General features: G+C 40.6%; 1 protein-coding gene across 1 annotated transcript in view; it reads left to right on the forward strand.

Annotated features, from left to right (window-relative positions):
* Positions 1–17,697, forward strand: part of LOC139766704 (agrin-like) — an 889,459-nt gene extending 871,762 nt beyond the window's left edge. The window contains 2 exon segments of the mRNA XM_071695624.1: positions 12,523–12,670; positions 15,156–17,697. Of these exon segments, the coding sequence (XP_071551725.1) occupies positions 12,523–12,670; positions 15,156–15,304 (297 nt within the window). The 3' untranslated portion in view covers positions 15,305–17,697.
* The last annotated feature ends 2,466 nt before the right edge of the window (positions 17,698–20,163 follow it).

Here is a 20,163-nt window from a genome sequence, read left to right on the forward strand (position 1 = left end):
TTTGAGGACAGACAAAATGTGGTGTAAGGTGGTTTGATCTAGTAAGTAATGAAAGGGTGAGAGAGATGTGTGGTAATAAAAAGAGTGTGGTTGAGAGAGCAGAAGAGGGTGTATAGAAATGGTTTGCTTACATGGAGAGAATGAGTGAGGTAAGATGGACAAAGAGGATATATTTGTCAGAGGTGGAGGGAACGAGGAGAAGTGGGAGACCAGATTGGAGGTGAAAGGATTGAGCCATTCTTTCGTCTGTTTCCTTGCGCTACCTCGCTGATGCGGGAGACAGCGACAAAGCAAAATAAATAAATAAATAATATATATATATATATATATATATATATATATATATATATATATATATATATATATATATATATATATATATATATATATATATATATATCCCTAGGGACAGGGGAGAAAGATTACTTCCCATGTATTCCCTGCATGTCATAACTGGCGACTAAAATGGAAGGTAGCGGGAGACTGGAAATCCTTCCCTCCAGTTTTTAATTTTCCAAAAGGAACAGAGAAGAGGCCAGGTGAAGATATTCCTTCTAAGGCTCAGTCCTTTGTTCTTAACACTACATCGCTAATGCGGGAAATGGCGAATATGTTTGTGGATGGGGTTGTTAGGGAGGTGAACGAAAGGGTTTTGGAAAGAGGGGCAAGTATGCAGTTGGTTGTCGATGAAAGGGCTTGGGAAGTGAGTCACTTGTTGTTCACTGATGATACAACACTGATGGTTCATTCGGGTGAGAAATTGCAGAAGCTGGTAACTGAGTTTGATAAAGTGTGTGAAAGACTTGAGTGTAAATGTGAATAAGAGCAAGGTTATTAGGTTCAGTATGGTTGAGGGACAAGTAGATTGGGAGGTAAGTTTGAATGGAGAAAAACTGAAGGAAATGAAGTGTTTTAGTTATATGGGAGTGAATTTAGCAGCGGATGGAACCATGGAAGCTGAACTGAGTCACAGGTTGGGGGAAGGGGCAAAGGTTTTGGAGGCATTGAAAAACGTGTGGAAGGCGAGAACGTTATCTCGGAGAGCAAAAATGGGTATGTTTGAAGGAATAATGGGTCCAACAATGTTATATGGTTGTGAGGCGTGGGCTATAGATAGGGTTGTGCGAAGGAGAATGGATGAGTTGGAAATGAAATGTTTGAGAACAATATGTGGTATGAGGTGGTTTGATCAAGTAAGTCATGAAAGATAAGAGAGATTTGTGGTAAAAAGAAGAGTGTGGTTGAGAGAGCAGAAGAGGGTGTATTGAAATGGTTTGGTCACATGGAGAGAATGAGTGAGGAAACATTGACAAAGAGGATATATGTATCAGAGGTGGAGGGAACGAGGAGGAGTGGGAGACCAAATTGGAGGTGGAAGGATGGAGTGAAAAAGATTTTGAGTGATCGAGGCCTGAACATACAGGAGGGTGAAAGGCGTGCAAGGAATAGAGCGAATTGGTCCGATGTGGTATACCGGGGTCAACAACTGTCAGTGCATTGAACGTCCACACGCACATATATATACCTATACATCTCAAAAGTATACATATATATACACATACAGACATATACATATATACACATGTATATCATTCATTCTGTCTGCCCTTATTCATTCCCGTCACCACCCTGCCACACATGAAATATCAACCTCCTCCCCCCCCCCGCATGTGCGTGAGATAGCGCTAGGAAAAGACAACAAAGGCCACATTCGTTCACACTCAGTCTTTAGCTGTCATGTATAATGCACCGAAACCACAGCTCCCTTTCCACATCCAGGCCCCACAGAACTTTCCATGGTTTACCCCAGACGCTTCACATGCCTTGGTTCAATCCATTGACAGCATGTCGACCCCGGTATACCACATCGTTCCAATTCACTCTATTCCTTGCACGCTTTTCACCCTATTGCATGTTCAGGCCCCTATCACTCAAAATCTTTTTCACTGCATCTTTCCTCCTCCAATTTGGTCTCCCATTTCTCCTCCTTCCCTCCACCTCTGACACATATATCCTCTTTCAATCTTTCCTCACTCATTCTCTCCATGTGACCAAACCACTTCAAAACATTTCTGCTCTTTCAACCACACTCTTTTTATTACCACACATCTCTCTTGCCCTTTCATTACTTTTTCAATGAAACCACCTCACACCACATATTGTCCTCAAACATCTCATTTCCAGCACATCCACCCTCCTGCGCACAACTCTATCTATAGCCCACGCCTTGCAACCATATATCATTGTTGGAACCACTATTCCTTCAAACATACCCATTTTTGCTTTCTGAAATAACGTTCTCGACTTCCACACATTGTTCAACGCGCACAGAACTTTCGCCCCCTTCCCCACCCTATGATTCACTTCCGCTTCCATGGTTCCATCCGCTGCCAAATCCACTCCCAGATATCTAAAACACTTCACTTCCTCCGGTTTTTCTCCATTCAAACTTACCTCCTAATTGACTTCTCCCTCAACCCTACTGTATCTAATAACCTTGCTCTTATTCATATTTACTCTCAGCTTTCTTCTTTCACACAGTTTACCAAACTCAGTCACCAGCTTCTGCAGTTTCTCACATGAATCAGCCACCAGCGTTATATCATCAGCGAACAACAACTGACTCACTTCCCAAGCTCTCTCATCCCCAACAGACTGCATGCTTGCCCCTCTTTACAAAACTCGTGCATTCACCTCCCTAACAACCCCTTCTATAAACAAATTAAACAACCATGGAGACATCACGCACCCCTGCTGCAAACCAACATTCTCTGAGAACCAATCACTTTCCTCTCTTCCTACACGTACACATGCCTTACATCCTCGATAAAAACTTTTCACTGCTTCTAACAACTTGCCCCCCACACCATATATTCTTAATACCTTCCACAGAACATCTCTATCAACTCTATCATATGCCTTCTCCAGATCCATAAATGCTACATACAAATCCATTTGCTTTTCTAAGTATTTCTCACATACATTCTTCAAAGCAAACACCTGATCCACACATCCTCTAGCACTTCTGAAACCGCACTGCTTTTCCCCAATCTGATGCTCTGGACATGCGTTCACCCTCTCAGTCAATACCTTCCCATATAATTACCCAGGAATACTCAACAGACTTATACCTCTGTAATTTGAGCACTCACTTTTATCCCCTTTGCCTTTGTACAATGGCACTATGCAAGCATTCCGCCAATCCTCAGGCACCTCACCATAAGTCATACATGCATTAAATAACCTTACCAACCAGTCAACAATACAGTCAACCCCCTTTTTTAATACGTTCCACTGCAATACCATCCAACCCGCTGCCTTGCCGGCTTTCATCTTCCGCAAAGCTTTTACTACCTCTTCTCCGTTTACCGAAATCATTCTCCCTAACCCTTTCACTGCACACCACCTCGACCAAAACACCCTATATCTGCCACTCTATCATTAAACACATTCAACAAACCTTCAAAATACTCACTTCATCTCCATCTCACATCACCACTACTTATTATCACCTCCCAATTTGCCTACTTCACTGACGTTCCCATTTGTTCCCTTGTCTTACGCACTTTATTTACCTTCTTCCAAAACATCTTTACATTCTCCCTAAAATTTAATGATACTCTCTCATCCCAACTCTCATTTCCCCTCTTTTTCAGCTCTTGCACCGCTCTCTCGACCTTCTGCCTCTTTCTTTTATACATCTCCCACTCATTTGCATTATTTCTCTGCAAAAATTGTCCAAATGCCTTTTCTCTTCTCTTTCACTAATAATCTTGCTTCTTCATCCCACCAATCACTACCCTTTCTAATCTTCCCACCTCCCACGCTTCTCACGCCACAAGCATCTTTTGCGCAAGCCATCACTGCTTCCCTAAATATATCCCATTCTTTCCCCACTCCCCTTACGTCCTTTGTTCTCACCTTTTTCCATTCTGTACTCAGTCTCTCCTGGTACTTCTTCACACAAGTCTCCTTCCCAAGCTCACTTACTCTCACTACTCTCTTCACCCAAACATTCTCTCTTCTGAAAACCACTACAAATTTTCACTTTCGTCTCCACAAGTTAATGATCAGACATCCCTCCAGTTGCACCTCTCAGCACATTAACATCCAAAAGTCTCTTTCGCGCGCCTATCAATTAACACGTAATCCAATAACGTTCTCTTGCCATCTCTCCTACTTACATACGTATACTTATGTATATCTCTCATTTTAGACCAGGTATGCCCAATCACCAGTCCTTTTTCAAGACATAAATCTACAGGCTCTTTACCATTTCCATTTACAACACTGAACACCCTATGTACACCAATTATTCCCTCAACTGCCACATTACTCACCTTTGCATTCAAATCACCCATCACTATAACCCGGTCTTGTGCATCAAAACTACTAACACACTCACTCAGCTGCTCCCAGAACACTTGGCTTTCATGATCTTTCTTATGTCCAGGTGCATATGCACCAATAATCACCCATCTCTCTCCATCCACTTTCAGTTTTACCCATATCAATCTAGAGTTTACTTTCTTACACTCTATCACATACTCCCACCACTCCTGTTTCAGGAGTAATATTACTCCTTCCCTTGCTCTCGTTCTCTCACTAACCACTGACTTTACTTCCAAGAGATTCCCAAAGCACCCTTTACCCTTGAACTTCGTTTCACTCAGAGCCAAAACATCAAGGTTCCTTTCCTCAAACATACTACCTATCTCTCCTTTTTTCTCATCTTGGTTACATCCACACACATTTAGACACCCCAATCTGAGCCTTCGAGGAGGATGAGCACTCCCCGCGTGACTCCTTCTTCTGTTTCCTCGTTTAGAATGATGAAATACAAGGAGGGGAGGGTTTCTAGCTCCTCGCTTCCGTTCCCTTTAGTTGCCTTCTACGACACGTGAGGAATGTGTGGGAAGTTTTCTTTCTCCCCTATCCCCAGGGATATATATATATATATATATATATATATATATATATATATATATATATATATATATATATATATATATTTTATTATTTATTATTATACTTTGTCGCTGTCTCCCGCGTTTGCGAGGTAGCGCAAGGAAACAGACGAAAGAAATGGCCCAACCCCCCCCCCCCAAACACATGTATATACATACGTCCACACACGCAAATATACATACCTACACAGCTTTCCATGGTTTACCCCAGACGCTTCACATGCCTTGATTCAATCCACTGACAGCACGTCAACCCCGGTATACCACATCGCTCCAATTCACTCTATTCCTTGCCCTCCTTTCACCCTCCTGCATGTTCAGGCCCCGATCACACAAAATCTTTTTCACTCCATCTTTCCACCTCCAATTTGGTCTCCCTCTTCTCCTCGTTCCCTCCACCTCCGACACATATATCCTCTTGGTCAATCTTTCCTCATTCATTCTCTCCATGTGCCCAAACCACTTCAAAACACCCTCTTCTGCTCTCTCAACCACGCTCTTTTTATTTCCACACATCTCTCTTACCCTTACGTTACTCACTCGATCAAACCACCTCACACCACACATTGTCCTCAAACATCTCATTTCCAGCACATCCATCCTCCTGCGCACAACTCTATCCATAGCCCACGCCTCGCAACCATACAACATTGTTGGAACCACTATTCCCTCAAACATACCCATTTTTGCTTTCCGAGATAATGTTCTCGACTTCCACACATTCTTCAAGGCCCCCAGAATTTTCGCCCCCTCCCCCACCCTATGATCCACTTCCGCTTCCATGGTTCCATCCGCTGACAGATCCACTCCCAGATATCTAAAACACTTCACTTCCTCCAGTTTTTCTCCATTCAAACTCACCTCCCAATTGACTTGACCCTCAACCCTACTGTACCTAATAACCTTGCTCTTATTCACATTTACTCTTAACTTTCTTCTTCCACACACTTTACCAAACTCAGTCACCAGCTTCTGCAGTTTCTCACATGAATCAGCCACCAGCGCTGTATCATCAGCGAACAACAACTGACTCACTTCCCAAGCTCTCTCATCCCCAACAGACTTCATACTTGCCCCTCTTTCCAAAACTCTTGCATTTACCTCCCTAACAACCCCATCCATAAACAAATTAAACAACCATGGAGACATCACACACCCCTGCCGCAAACCTACATTCACTGAGAACCAATCACTTTCCTCTCTTCCTACACGTACACATGCCTTACATCCTCGATAAAAACTTTTCACTGCTTCTAACAACTTGCCTCCCACACCATATATTCGTAATACCTTCCACAGAGCATCTCTATCAACTCTATCATATGCCTTCTCCAGATCCATAAATGCTACATACAAATCCATTTGCTTTTCTAAGTATTTCTCACCTACATTCTTCAAAGCAAACACCTGATCCACACATCCTCTACCACTTCTGAAACCACACTGCTCTTCCCCGATCTGATGCTCTGTACATGCCTTCACCCTCTCAATCAATACCCTCCCATATAATTTACCAGGAATACTCAACAAACTTATACCTCTGTAATTTGAGCACTCACTCTTATCCCCTTTGCCTTTGTACAATGGCACTATGCACGCATTCCGCCAATCCTCAGGCACCTCACCATGAGTCATACATACATTAAATAACCTTACCAACCAGTCAACAATACAGTCACCCCCTTTTTTAATAAATTCCACTGCAATACCATCCAAACCTGCTGCCTTGCCGGCTTTCATCTTCCGCAAAGCTTTCACTACCTCTTCTCTGTTTACCAAATCATTTTCCCTAACCCTCTCACTTTGCACACCACCTCGACCAAAACACCCTATATCTGCCACTCTATCATCAAACACATTCAACAAACCTTCAAAATACTCACTCCATCTCCTTCTCACATCACCACTACTTGTTATCACCTCTCCATTTGCGCCCTTCACTGAAGTTCCCATTTGCTCCCTTGTCTTACGCACTTTATTTACCTCCTTCCAGAACATCTTTTTATTCTCTCTAAGATTTAATGATACTCTCTCACCCCAACTCTCATTTGCCCCTTTTTTCACCTCTTGCACCTTTCTCTTGACCTCCTGTCTCTTTCTTTTATACATCTCCCACTCAATTGCATTTTTTCCCTGCAAAAATCGTCCAAATGCCTCTCTCTTCTCTTTCACTAATACTCTTACTTCTTCATCCCACCACTCACTACCCTTTCTAATCAACCCACCTCCCACTTTTCTCATGCCACAAGCATCTTTTGCGCAATCCATCACTGATTCCCTAAATACATCCCATTCCTCCCCCACTCCCCTTACTTCCATTGTTCTCACCTTTTTCCATTCTGTACTCAGTCTCTCCTGGTACTTCCTCACACAGGTCTCCTTCCCAAGCTCACTTACTCTCACCACCCTCTTCACCCCAACATTCACTCTTCTTTTCTGAAAACCCATACAAATCTTCACCTTAGCCTCCACAAGATAATGATCAGACATCCCTCCAGTTGCACCTCTCAGCACATTAACATCCAAAAGTCTCTCTTTCGCACGCCTGTCAATTAACACGTAATCCAATAACGCTCTCTGGCCATCTCTCCTACTTACATAAGTATACTTATGTATATCTCGCTTTTTAAACCAGGTATTCCCAATCATCAGTCCTTTTTCAGCACATAAATCTACAAGCTCTTCACCATTTCCATTTACAACACTGAACACCCCATGTATACCAATTATTCCCTCAACTGCCACATTACTCACCCTTGCATTCAAATCACCCATCACTATAACCCGGTCTCGTGCATCTAAACCACTAACACACTCATTCAGCTGCTCCCAAAACACTTGCCTCTCATGATCTTTCTTCTCATGCCCAGGTGCATATGCACCAATAATCACCCACCTCTCTCCATCAACTTTCAGTTTTACCCATATTAATCGAGAATTTACTTTCTTACATTCTATCACATACTCCCACAACTCCTGTTTCAGGAGTATTGCTACTCCTTCCCTTGCTCTTGTCCTCTCACTAACCCCTGACTTTACTCCCCAGACATTTCCAAACCACTCTTCCCCTTTACCCTTGAGCTTCGTTTCACTCAGAGCCAAAACATCCAGGTTCCTTTCCTCAAACATACTACCTATCTCTCCTTTTTTCACATCTTGGTTACATCCACACACATTTAGGCACCCCACTCTGAGCCTTCGAGGAGGATGAGCACTCCCCGCGTGACTCCTTCTTCTGTTTCCCATTTTAGAAAGTTAATACAAGGAGGGGAGGATTTCTGTCCCCCCGCTCCCGTCCCCTCTAGTCGCTTTCTACGACACGCGAGGAATACGTGGGAAGTATTCTTTCACCCCTATCCCCAGGGATAATATACATATATATACATATACATATACACATACACACACATACACATACATACGCACATATATACACACACACACATACATATATATACATATGAAAAATGTAAGAAACAATTTAGAAAACTGAAACTTCTAGCTTGAAATGAATGAAAAAAAATGAATGTCACATAATGGTTGAACCTCTGGCGTTGGAAAAAGGAAATGTATAATTTATTTACACAAACGTCAATAGTATGATATATATATATATATATATATATATATATATATATATATATATATATTATTTATTATTTTGCTTTGTTGCCGTCTCCCGCGTTTGCGAGGTAGCGCAAGGAAACAGACGAAAGAAATGGCCCAACCCACCCCCATACACAATGTATATACATATACGTCCACACACGCAAATATACATAGCTATGCATCTCAATGTACACATATATATACACACACAGACACGTACATATATACCCATGCACACAATTCACACTGTCTGCCTTTATTCATTCCCATCGCCACCTCGCCACACATGGAATACCATCCCCCTCCCCCTCATGTGTGCGAGGTAGCACTAGGAAAAGACAACAAAGGCCCCATTCGTTCACACTCAGGTCTCTAGCTGTCATGCAATAATGCCCGAAACCACAGCTCCCTTTCCACATCCAGGCCCCACACAACTTTCCATGGTTTACCCCAGACGCTTCACATGCCCTAATTTAATCCACTGACAGCACGTCAACCCCGGTATACCACATCGATCCAATTCACTCTATTCCTTGCCCGCCTTTCACCTTCCTGCATGTTCAGGCCCCGATCACACAAAATCTTTTTCACTCCATCTTTCCATCTCCAATTTGGTCTCCCACTTCTCCTCGTTCCCTCCACCTCCGACACATATATCCTCTTGGTCAATCTTTCCTCACTCATTCTCTCCATGTGCCCAAACCATTTCAAAACACCCTCTTCTGCTTTCTCAACCACGCTCTTTTTATTTCCACACATCTCTCTTACCCTTACATTACTTACTCGATCAAACCGCCTCACACCACACATTGTCCTCAAACATCTCATTTCCAGCACATCCACCCTCCTGCGCACAACTCTATCCATAGCCCACGCCTCGCAACCATACAACATTGTTGGAACCACTATTCCTTCAAACATACCCATTTTTGCTTTCCGAGATAATGTTCTCGACTTCCACACATTCTTCAAGGCTCCCAGGATTTTCGCCCCCTCCCCCACCCTATGATTCACTTCCGCTTCCATGGTTCCATCCGCTGCCAGATCCACTCCCAGAATATATATATATATATATATATATATATATATATATATATATATATATATATCATACAAACCTCTAACAGCTAGGATCGATCCCGGGACCCCTGTGCCACAATCGGGAATGCTACCGCTAGGCTGAGGGCCCACAACAGACTGCATACTTGCCCCTCTCTCCAAAACTCTTGTAGTCATTTATTTAACCACTCCATCCATGAACAAATTAAACAACCATGGAGACATCATGCACCCCTGTCGCAACCAGACATTCACTGGAAACCAATCACTTTCCTCTCTTCCTACTCGTACACATGCCTTACATCCTTGGTAAAAACTTTTCACTGCTTCTAGCAACTTCCCTCCTACACTATATACTCTTAAAACCTTCCACAAAGCATCTCTATCAACCCTATCATATGCCTTCTCCAGATTCATAAATGCTACATACAAATCCATCTGTTTTCTAAGTATTTCTGACATACATTCTTCAAAGCAAACACCTGATCCACACATCCTCTACCACTTTTGAAACCACACTGCTCTTCCCCAATCTGATGCTCTGTACATGTCTTTACCCTCTCAGTCAATACCCTCCCATATAATTTCCCAGTAATACTCAACAAACTTATGCCTCTGTAATTTGAGCACTCACCTTTATCCGCAATGGCACTATGCATCCATTCCACCAATCCTCAGACACTTCACCATGATCCATACATACATTGAATATCCTTACCACCAGTCAGCAACACAGTCACCCCCCTTTTTTAATAAATTCCTCTGCAATACCATCCAAACGCGCTGCCTTGCCGGCTTTCATGTTCCACAAAGCTTTCACTACCTCTTCTCTGTTTACTAAACCATTCTCCCTGACCCTCACTTCGCACACCACCTCGACCAAAACACCCTATATCTGCCACTCTGTCATCAAACACATTCAACAAACCTTCAGAATACTCACTCAATCTCCTTTTCACTTCACCACTACTTGTTATTACCTCCCCATTTGCTCCTTTCACCAATGTTCCCATTTGTTCTTGTCTCACTCACGTTATTTACCTCCTTCCAAAACATCTTTTTATTCTCCCTAAAATCAAGTGATACTCTCTCACCCAAACTCTCATTTGCCTTCTTTTTGACCTCTTGCACCTTTTCTTGACCTCTTGCTACTTTCTTTTATACAACTCCCAGTCATTTGCACTACTTCTCTGCAAAAATCGTCCAAATGCCTCTCTAATCTCTTTCTTTAACAACCTTACTTCTTCATCCCACCCCTCACTACCCTTTCTATATATATATATATATATATATATAATATATATATAGTTCGCACTGTTCTCCAAAACATCCTTTTCTTGAAAATACTTGACACCCCCCTCAACAACAATTGCAAAGAGTGGTTGGCCAATTTCCACGCAGACCACCATTCCTTAGTCACAGTGGTTTCACTTCAAAGAAATCATGTCACTCTTCTAACCTCAGACAAACATGAATCCAACTCACATCCGCCCATTACCTTGGATAGACAGTCACTTCCAGTGACCAAAACACCAACCATTCTTGGCATCATGTGCAACACACTTTACTTGGTGGAGATGAAGGTAATGTTTTGTAGAGGCTATAGGAAAAGAGGAAATGATATGGGTGGAAAGAGTGTGACCGAGCCTGGAAAATTAGCTTGTGTGGAGATGCACCAGGAGAGACTGAGTGTACACTGACGAAAGGTTAGAGTAAATTGAGCTATGGAAGTGGGTGAAAAATGGAAGGTATGTAGAAAAGAAGTTCTTATATCTGTGAGAGAAGTGTGTGGAAATGTAGTGAGTGAGTGATGGGATGAGGAAATTCAGTTGCTAGAGCAAGAGAAAGAAGTTTTTTGGGCATAACTTGCAGGGAAGGAGTGTGAGTAATTGGGAGATATACATGAGGAAGCAGGAGGCCAAGAAGAGGGTGCAGAGGCTGAAAAAGAGAGCAAATGAGATTTGGGGGTAAGTATCAGCAGTCTTGAGGGAGAGCAAGAAAATATTTTGGATGGAGGTGAGAAAAACACTACATCAGAAAAGGGGGCAAATGGGGAATGTAAATGAGATGAGGTGAAGAAGAGATGAGTGAGTACTATGAAGGTTTGTCGAATTGTTTGAATATAAGGTGGCAGATGTGGGGTGTTTGGGTCAGGGGAATATGCAAAGGAAGAAAGTTATGGCATGTGGTTTGGTGAAAAGAGAAAAGGTGGTGAAAGTCTTGCTTAAGATGGATGAGGTGTGGTAAGTCGTCTGGAGTAGACAGAGTTGGAAATTAATTGCTCAAGAAAGTAGGAAACTTACATTGTTGAAGAGGGGTGCATAGTGTTAAGCTGGTGATAAATAGGAGCAAGGCATAAGGAAATAGAGTAAAGGAAAGATAACCTGCATCCTAAGAAGGGAAAGTGAAGAAATGTATTGGAGACAAGACCCAGGAAAGTATGAGGAGGATGAACATATTAGTGAGGTGTATTTGGAAAGTGCAAAATAGAAACTTCTCTGTTGGGCCATTTCCCAAGGGAGAGTTCCTGGGGGAATGAAACATCAGATGAACAGATTATCTATATTGGTCTCTTTGTGCTCTACATTTACAGAACTTTCAGAAATGGCTTGCCTAGCAAGAAGCTGGTGCTTATCTGAGCTATAACTTATCTATAGTTAACTAGGGTATTCCTTTGTATGTGCTTAAAGATATAATGTTATCTTATTTTTTTAGTTTAGGGAAAAATAAATCTTTAAACCCAGACTAGAAATGTTTGCACTAAGATTAAAATAAGATTTCCAAAAGCTTATAATTTCTGTTACCTGTATCACGTACTGCAAAAATACTAAAGAAATGAGATACCCAGTATGTGTCCTATCATCTGATCAAGAACCCTCTTCCATAGGTTCGAGTGGACGATGGCCAGTGGCACACACTTGTAGTGCACAGGAAGAAGCGTCTTGGAGTTCTGAGGGTGGACAATGAGCAACCTGTGAAGGGTATTGCTGACCGTGGTGCTACCACTCTCAACACTAATGGCAAACTTTGGATAGGTGAGAGGTCTTTGTTTAACTTTTTTGAACCATTTACTTGTTTGGCATTCACCCCACTTCAGTTCTCTTAAAATCCATGATTGTGTTAAGTCCTCCCATTATCTTTGAAACACCTGGCCTGCAACTACAAGTGCTTGGTTAATTGGTTTTGGATCCTCAGTTGTTTAAGCCATTCATGCTTCCAGTTGCCTCAGTTGAATCTAGCTGTCTGTCTCTCTTTATCTCTGATGCCCATTCCTTTCAGGAACTCGCATCAGGGTGGTGGCGAAGGCAAAAGAGTTTCCATTCGTCCCTTTTGTAAATCTACATGCCTCCCTCACTCACACTATTCCATGCATTTTTCCACAATCTCCCTCCTATTTCCCCATGTCACAAGTGATCTTCCTCTCACCCCAACCCCTTTAATTGTACTATGATACACTCTCCTTGTAAACTTCCAGCATTGTATTCTTTCCATATGCCGAAACCACCACAAAGTTTGTTTCACGCAATCTTCCACAGTGCAAAGAGAATGCCTTTTACATTCCTTGTCATAGCACATCTCTCATACACCCCTTCATTTCTTTCTTCATTCCAAATAGCTAATTTCCACAGCCTGAATTTTCTTCCTGTGTGACTTGTTTCAGCTGCATAGGCCAGGGTTGGGAGGACAATGCTCCCCCTTAATCCTCTCTTCACTTCCATACTTACACCTTTACCCTTCTACCCTGTACTGCTCTCCCCCTTATCTCTCCTTCCATATCACCAAACTTACCCACGACAGCTCCTAAATACTTGAATTCACCTCTTCCAGTCTCCCTCCCCTAATATCCTAACCACAGTTTAGTAAACTCTCTTGCTTCACTCTACATTGTTTTGCAAATTCTATACTTTCCCTCTGTTTCACTGAAGACCAACGTATATTTTCATTTCCTGCAGTCTTGATGAGATTTTGCAATTGAGCCAGTTTTCTGGCTTTGATACCATGAAGGTGGGACATATCATAATCCACTACTGTTGATTCATTTAGAAAAGCTTTTCATTACACGGACTATTAGCAGCTATTTTGTTAACCACCCCAGTTTAATCCTGACTATTTCTGTGTATTCTATGTTTATACCCCTCAAGAGTAGGTGCCAACAGTAATAAAGTTTCCTGTGGTAAGTAAAGGACCTATACCTTTGTTACATCTTGTTTTGATAGAACCAGATTTTGAATATCGACTAGGGAGGCACAGCATTCTTGCTTCTGGCCTGCATTAGTAGAGTAAATCATAAGCTTGGGCCGCACAACTTTTACGCACCATAATTTCTGAAGTTAAACAAGAAATTATGATGCTCGTCATCCATTGAATATTAGGAAGATGAATTTTCTTTTTCAATAGTGAAAAAGAAAAATATATTTACCATTCAGAGAATGTCTTCTTAGCATGATTATTGGCACTACATTTCTGAAACAATTCTTGATTATGAGGTCAAAAATCATAGTCACCAGCACACAGTGGGATGCACACTTGCTAAGACTCATGAGAGCATATGTCTGTTCACAAAAGTAAGTTGAGCCGAATAAGCAAACATAAATAGCACCCATTTCATGCAAATATATATACTGATTTTATGCAAATATATATACTGATTTTCGGGCAGGCATTTATGGAACTGTAATAGGTAGCTTAATGTATTGCTCAATCTTTCATAGGGCTACATGCATCATGTGGGCCACCATTTTTGCATCCATGACGTAGGCTAATGCAAAAGTCAATCATGGAATATTTTCTTTGCGTTGTTCTGAATGACATCACAAGTGGTGTTTAAATATCTACCCTGTAAGTGGTATCATTCTTTGTGCACGAAGATGAAAGCAGCATGATGCATGGAGAATTCAGACAAAGTGTTGGAGGAATGGTATTTACATTCTAAATAGTACGAGCTATTTTTTCCTTACTATTCACTTTAAGGAAGAGAAGACACAAGTGGCAAATTGAATTCTTCAGAAAGTTAAAAAATTTAACATGTTAGCTGATGCAGATAATGGATGAAGAGGCAAGTGTTATAACTCAATTTGTCAGTGAAGTCTAGGAGGATGTACTAAGCACACGGGGAACTAGGGCTTTACAGAGTCTGTTTTCAATTGATGGGATTGGTAAAACAAAAAACAAAAAAGTTAAGTAGATGTAGAGTCTCCAGTAATCTCTGGATACAGGTGCTAGTGCATTCAAACAATGATTTTGTCATTGTACAGTATGGAAAGGTGTACTGTAGTCAAACTGTCACACACTTTGAATATCTATCTGCCCATGAAAAAATTTATTTGTTGCCTGAGTAATTGTGAGACATCTCACACAGTAAACAATATAAATTTGTGTTGTTAGGTTAGATTTCTCTTTACTTGCAGTTTAATTAATTTTCTATCAAGCACACTTTGTAGAACTATTCTGGATAAACCTTACATCAAACTTCTAATTTCATCTATTGAGAGTTGTATGAAATGTATGTTGCTTTTTCAGGTGGGTCCCCCAAGATGCCAGATGGCCTGCCTCGTGCCTACTACCAAGGCTTCCATGGCTGTATTGATTCTGTCCAGGTGGAGAACCGTGACCTTAACTTGGTAACCCATGGAGACACACCACTTCATTTCTGTAATGAGATGCGGTGAGTGGGTAGCAAGCAGGAAGGAGGAAGAAGAAAGAAAAAAGTAAAAGACTTTTAGTTGATGACCAAAAGATAAGAAATAGTTAATGTTTTCATTGAAGGAACTCCAGTTGTACATCTAAGTGACATACGGAATGAGTAGCAGCAAAGATGTCATCAGCTAAAAGCCACGGACCCAAATATCAACACAGACTGTATCAGAGAAGACTATATGCATATGATGGTGATGGACAGTGTGAAACAGAACTGATAGTATACATGATCATCTAACACAATATTCTGTGGTACAAACTTTACACAGTCTGTAAAGGAAACATAAGTGAAAATATAATAATGTAGAGGTATCTGTAAATACTAACCTGACATAGTACTTAAAACGTACGGGCAAGTTTGTGTACCAGTACAAGAAAGAAATTGCAGTTGTTGATAAACTATTACTGCAATTCAGTTGAAGGTTGTGTAATTAATGTGGTTTGTGAATAACTTTCAGAATCCCCAAGCCAGATGGTGTACTGTTGTGTAAGTAAAGTTGTGAGGCAGGAGTTGATTTGTTAAAAAAAAAAAAAAAAGCAAAAAAGTGTAACTATTTTTTCCTGAAAGAGTATAAGTGAATCTGGTCTTAGTCTAACACTAATGTCACTGAGTTGAGACTTGGTGGCATAAAAGCACAGACTTCCTGCAACAGGGAACAACACAATTCAAGCTTGTAATAATTGTGTGTACTCCTAGTGTATATATGAAGCATTAGATAGTCACAGTGAGAATGAATGTGGATGTGGTATGAAAAGGCCAAATCATTTGGAAAGGCAAGGGAAGGGCTAAATTTTCTGGTTTGTATACATTATACAACACCTGTTGACTACTTGTACCTCTGCAGTATTTAGGAAAGTTTCAAAATTGTTTTTACTTTAGGAATGTGTGGCATTCAAAATTCTATGTTATCTAGTAACATGATTTATTACATCAGCAAATTAAAAGGAATAGGTGTATGTTACCTGCACATTGTTTTTTATCACTTCGTGTTGTACTAGACATACTCGACTACTTTTTGATACCCTAAAGCTGTACAGAATCACTTAAGGTCAACATCACGAAGTTATGTGGGGTCTGCCTTGCATGTTCTGCAAAGGCAGTTATGATAATCCATCCATACTTCTTGTTTAAGTTAACTAAGTGTAAGGTTATGTACAGCAGTTCCATTCATGGACGATGTGGGAGCACCATGTAAGCTTAGTTTACAGATTATATTTTAGACCCTTAATGTGTAATTATTTATGTAGAATTTATAAAGTGAAATCTATATTTTATATTCAGTGATTTGTGAAGAACCATATCATAAAATCAAAAACTTCTGTTATAATGAGTAGCGGTGGTTAAACAAGAAATAGATTTCTCCAGTTATAATTTCCATGACTAAAACTTCCTCCCATGAATGTTGCTATCAAGAACCTGCACCAGTGTTGGAAACTACCGTAGCACACTGCCTCTACTCTCCATTAGCAGACCAAGGAAGTTTCTCACACTGGTAAAACTCAATTTGCCATATTTTTTGTGAATTTTTAAAGGGCCCACTTGTCTTCCAGAGGAATGTGTAATATGTACATAATGTAAGATAATAGAGAGACTAATTTTTACAAGACGTGCCAACAGTAGGTTTGTGCAAACTCACCAGGTTAGTATTATGATATCTTCTCTCTCAGTCATACATAGTTGATATTGTAAGGTTAAAACAACACAATTCATTCCATAATTCAGGAGTTTCAAGACATTCCACTTCGTCTTGAGTTTTGCCTCAGAATATTACTAAAGCACTTATACTGAAGACAAGAGTTACCTTGTGGTATAAGTCTGAGGCTGAACCACGAGGCAGATACGAGTCTTCGAATAACGAGAGGGAACCACTGGTTGATCTGTCTTCAATTATAGGCACCAACTGGTTAGTCTCACTGAACCATGGGCAGAAATCTGTTACTTGATATGGATCAGAGGCAGGGATTGGTCAACCTAACCTTAATCAGGCAAGATTTGTTAGATATACAAATAAAAGCAGAGGTTGGTCATCCTCATCTGACCTTGAGGCAGGAATTTGTTGAATATCAAATGCTTCAACCAACCTGATTTGAAACCCTAATAACAAGTAGTACAATGGATAGTGGTATAAGTGCTTTAGAGTCTTTGAGTTGAACTGAAGACATCCAATTAACAAACTTAGGTAATTTTTTTCATTATTATAGTTTTAACAACCACTTCATAATATTCAAAGAGCCATAAAATGTAATGTTCCTACAGATATTTTACATAATTTGTAAAGGTATAGAAGTTAAAGTGTTTAAAAAATCTTTTATGTAGATAACTCACAGTGTGTTTGCACATATTTGTAGAAAATACTATGCAAAAATAACATCTTTCATTATCCTTTCACGAAAATATGAAGTCCCACTCATTCAGTCCCATTCATTCAGAGCCCTGTGTTTGACCATGTATGCACATATATAAATGTTCAGACCTGGACAAAACTGTACTTAAGCACTTTTAAAACACACACTTTCAATAATCTTTTTGCTCACCCTTAAAACATACATTTTAGATTATCTTTTCGTAATGAAAAAATTCCATAGGAATACAACATACACTACAAGTCCTACAGTTCCATGAAAAGAATTCAAATGCAATGTCGGACATTGAAAACCTTAAATTAGTCTGATTTTCCTTTAATATGAATTAATACATACAGAAAACATTTCTCTTAAATAATCATGCTCTGTACCCTCCCACATAATTTCCCAGGAATACTCAACAACTTATGCTTCTGTAGTTGGAATACTCACCTTCATCCCCTTTGTTTTTGTACAATGGCACTATGCATGCATTCTGCCAATCCTCGGGCACTTCGTGGTCCATACATTGAATATCATTAACAACCAATCAACAACACAGTCGCCACCTTTTTTAATAAATTTCACTGCAATACCATCCATACCTGCTGCCTTGCCAGATTTCACCTTCTGCAAAGCTTTCACTACTACTTTCTTTACCAAACCATTCTCCTTAACGCTCTCACTTTGCGCACCTTATATCTGCCACTCTATCATCAAACACATTCAACAAACCTTCAAAATATTCACTTCATCACTTCTATTACCTCCTCACTTGCCCCCTTCACCGATGTTCCCATTTGTTCTCGTCTTACGCACATCATTTACCTCCTTCCAAAACGTCTTTTTACTCTCCCTAAAATTTAGTGATACTCTCACCCAAACTCTCATTTGCCCTCTTTTTCAACCCTTGCACCTTTCTCTTGACCTGCTGCTTTCTTTTATACATCTCCCAGTCATTTAAACTACCTCCCTGTAAGTATCGTCCACACCTCTCTTTTTCACGAACAACCTTACTTCTTCATCCCACCACTCACTACCCTTTTTAATTTGCTAGAAACAGCAGAACTTGGTGACTGAGTTTGAAAAAGTGCGTGAAAGGAGAAAGTTGAGAATAAATGTGAACAAGAGCAAGGTAGGGTTAAGGGTCAAAGTTAACTGGAATTTAAGTTTAAAAGGAGAAAAACAGGGGGAAGTGGAGTGTTTTATATATCTGGGAGTGGACATAGCAGCAGATGGAACCATGGAAGTGAGTCGCAAGGTCGGGGAGGGGGCAAAGATTCTGGGAGCGATGAAAAATGTGTGGAAGGAGAGGACTTTATCTTGGAGAGCAAAAATGGGTATGTTTGAAGGAATAGTAGTCCCAACAATGTTATATGGTTGTGAGGCATGGGCTCTAGATAATGTTGTATGCAAGAGAGTGGCTATGTTGAAAATGAAATGTTTGAGGACAATATGTGGTGTAGGGTGGTTTGGTCAAGAGATGATGAGAAATATAAAGAGTGTGGTTGAGAGAGCAGAAGAGGGTGTGTTGAAATGGTTTGGACATATGGAAGGAATGAGTGAGAAAATATTCACAAAGAGGATTTATGTGTCAGAGGTGGAGGGAACAAGATGTGGGAAATCATATTGGAGGTGGAAGTATGGAGTGAAAAAGATTTTGAGCAATTGGAGTCTGAACATACAGGAAAGTGAGAGGCGTGCAAGGAATAGAGTGAATTGGAACGATGTGGAATACCGGGTTTGATGTGCTGTCAATGGACTGGACCAGGGCACGTGAAGCATCTGAGTTAAACCATGGAAAGGTCTGTGGGGCCTGGATGTGGATAGGGAGCTTTGGTTTCAGTGCATTACACATGACAGCTAGAGACCGAGTGTGAACAAATGTGGCCTTTCTATCTGTGTTCCTGGTGCTACCTTGCTGAAGCTGGGGGTTGCGATGCTGTTTCCTGTGGGTCGAGATAGCGCCAAGAATGGATGAAGGCAAGCAAGTATGAAAATGTACATGTGTATATAATATGAATATGCCTTTGTATGTGTATGTATATGTTGATATGTATATGTATGTATATGTGCGTATGAGGGCATTTATGTATGTTTATGTGTATATGACTGGATGGGCCATTCTTCATGTTTCCTGGCGCTACCTCGATGACTCGTGAAGCAGCAATTAAGTATAAATAAAGAATAAGAAAATTGCAGTACTGCCCTAAAAGCTTATACACTTTCAGTTATATGAGTGAAGGTTACATGACTTTCAGAGCATATATCATAAATAATTTTACAAAAATACTCAAATTATCTCTAAACATAGAAAATTCAGCATACAGCTTTATTTGCATGTCTATCAACTGCATAACACAAGTTGTAAGTGCTTTCAGCCTTAGATTTTCAGAGATGACAGTGAAAAGTAAGATAACATCAAAAGTATATTTGGTACCACCGGTGACTACTGTCGCTCTGATGATATGTAGAAGTTTTGTAGATG

Source organism: Panulirus ornatus, chromosome 58, assembly GCF_036320965.1.
Source record: "Panulirus ornatus isolate Po-2019 chromosome 58, ASM3632096v1, whole genome shotgun sequence".
Classification (NCBI taxonomy): domain Eukaryota; kingdom Metazoa; phylum Arthropoda; class Malacostraca; order Decapoda; family Palinuridae; genus Panulirus; species Panulirus ornatus.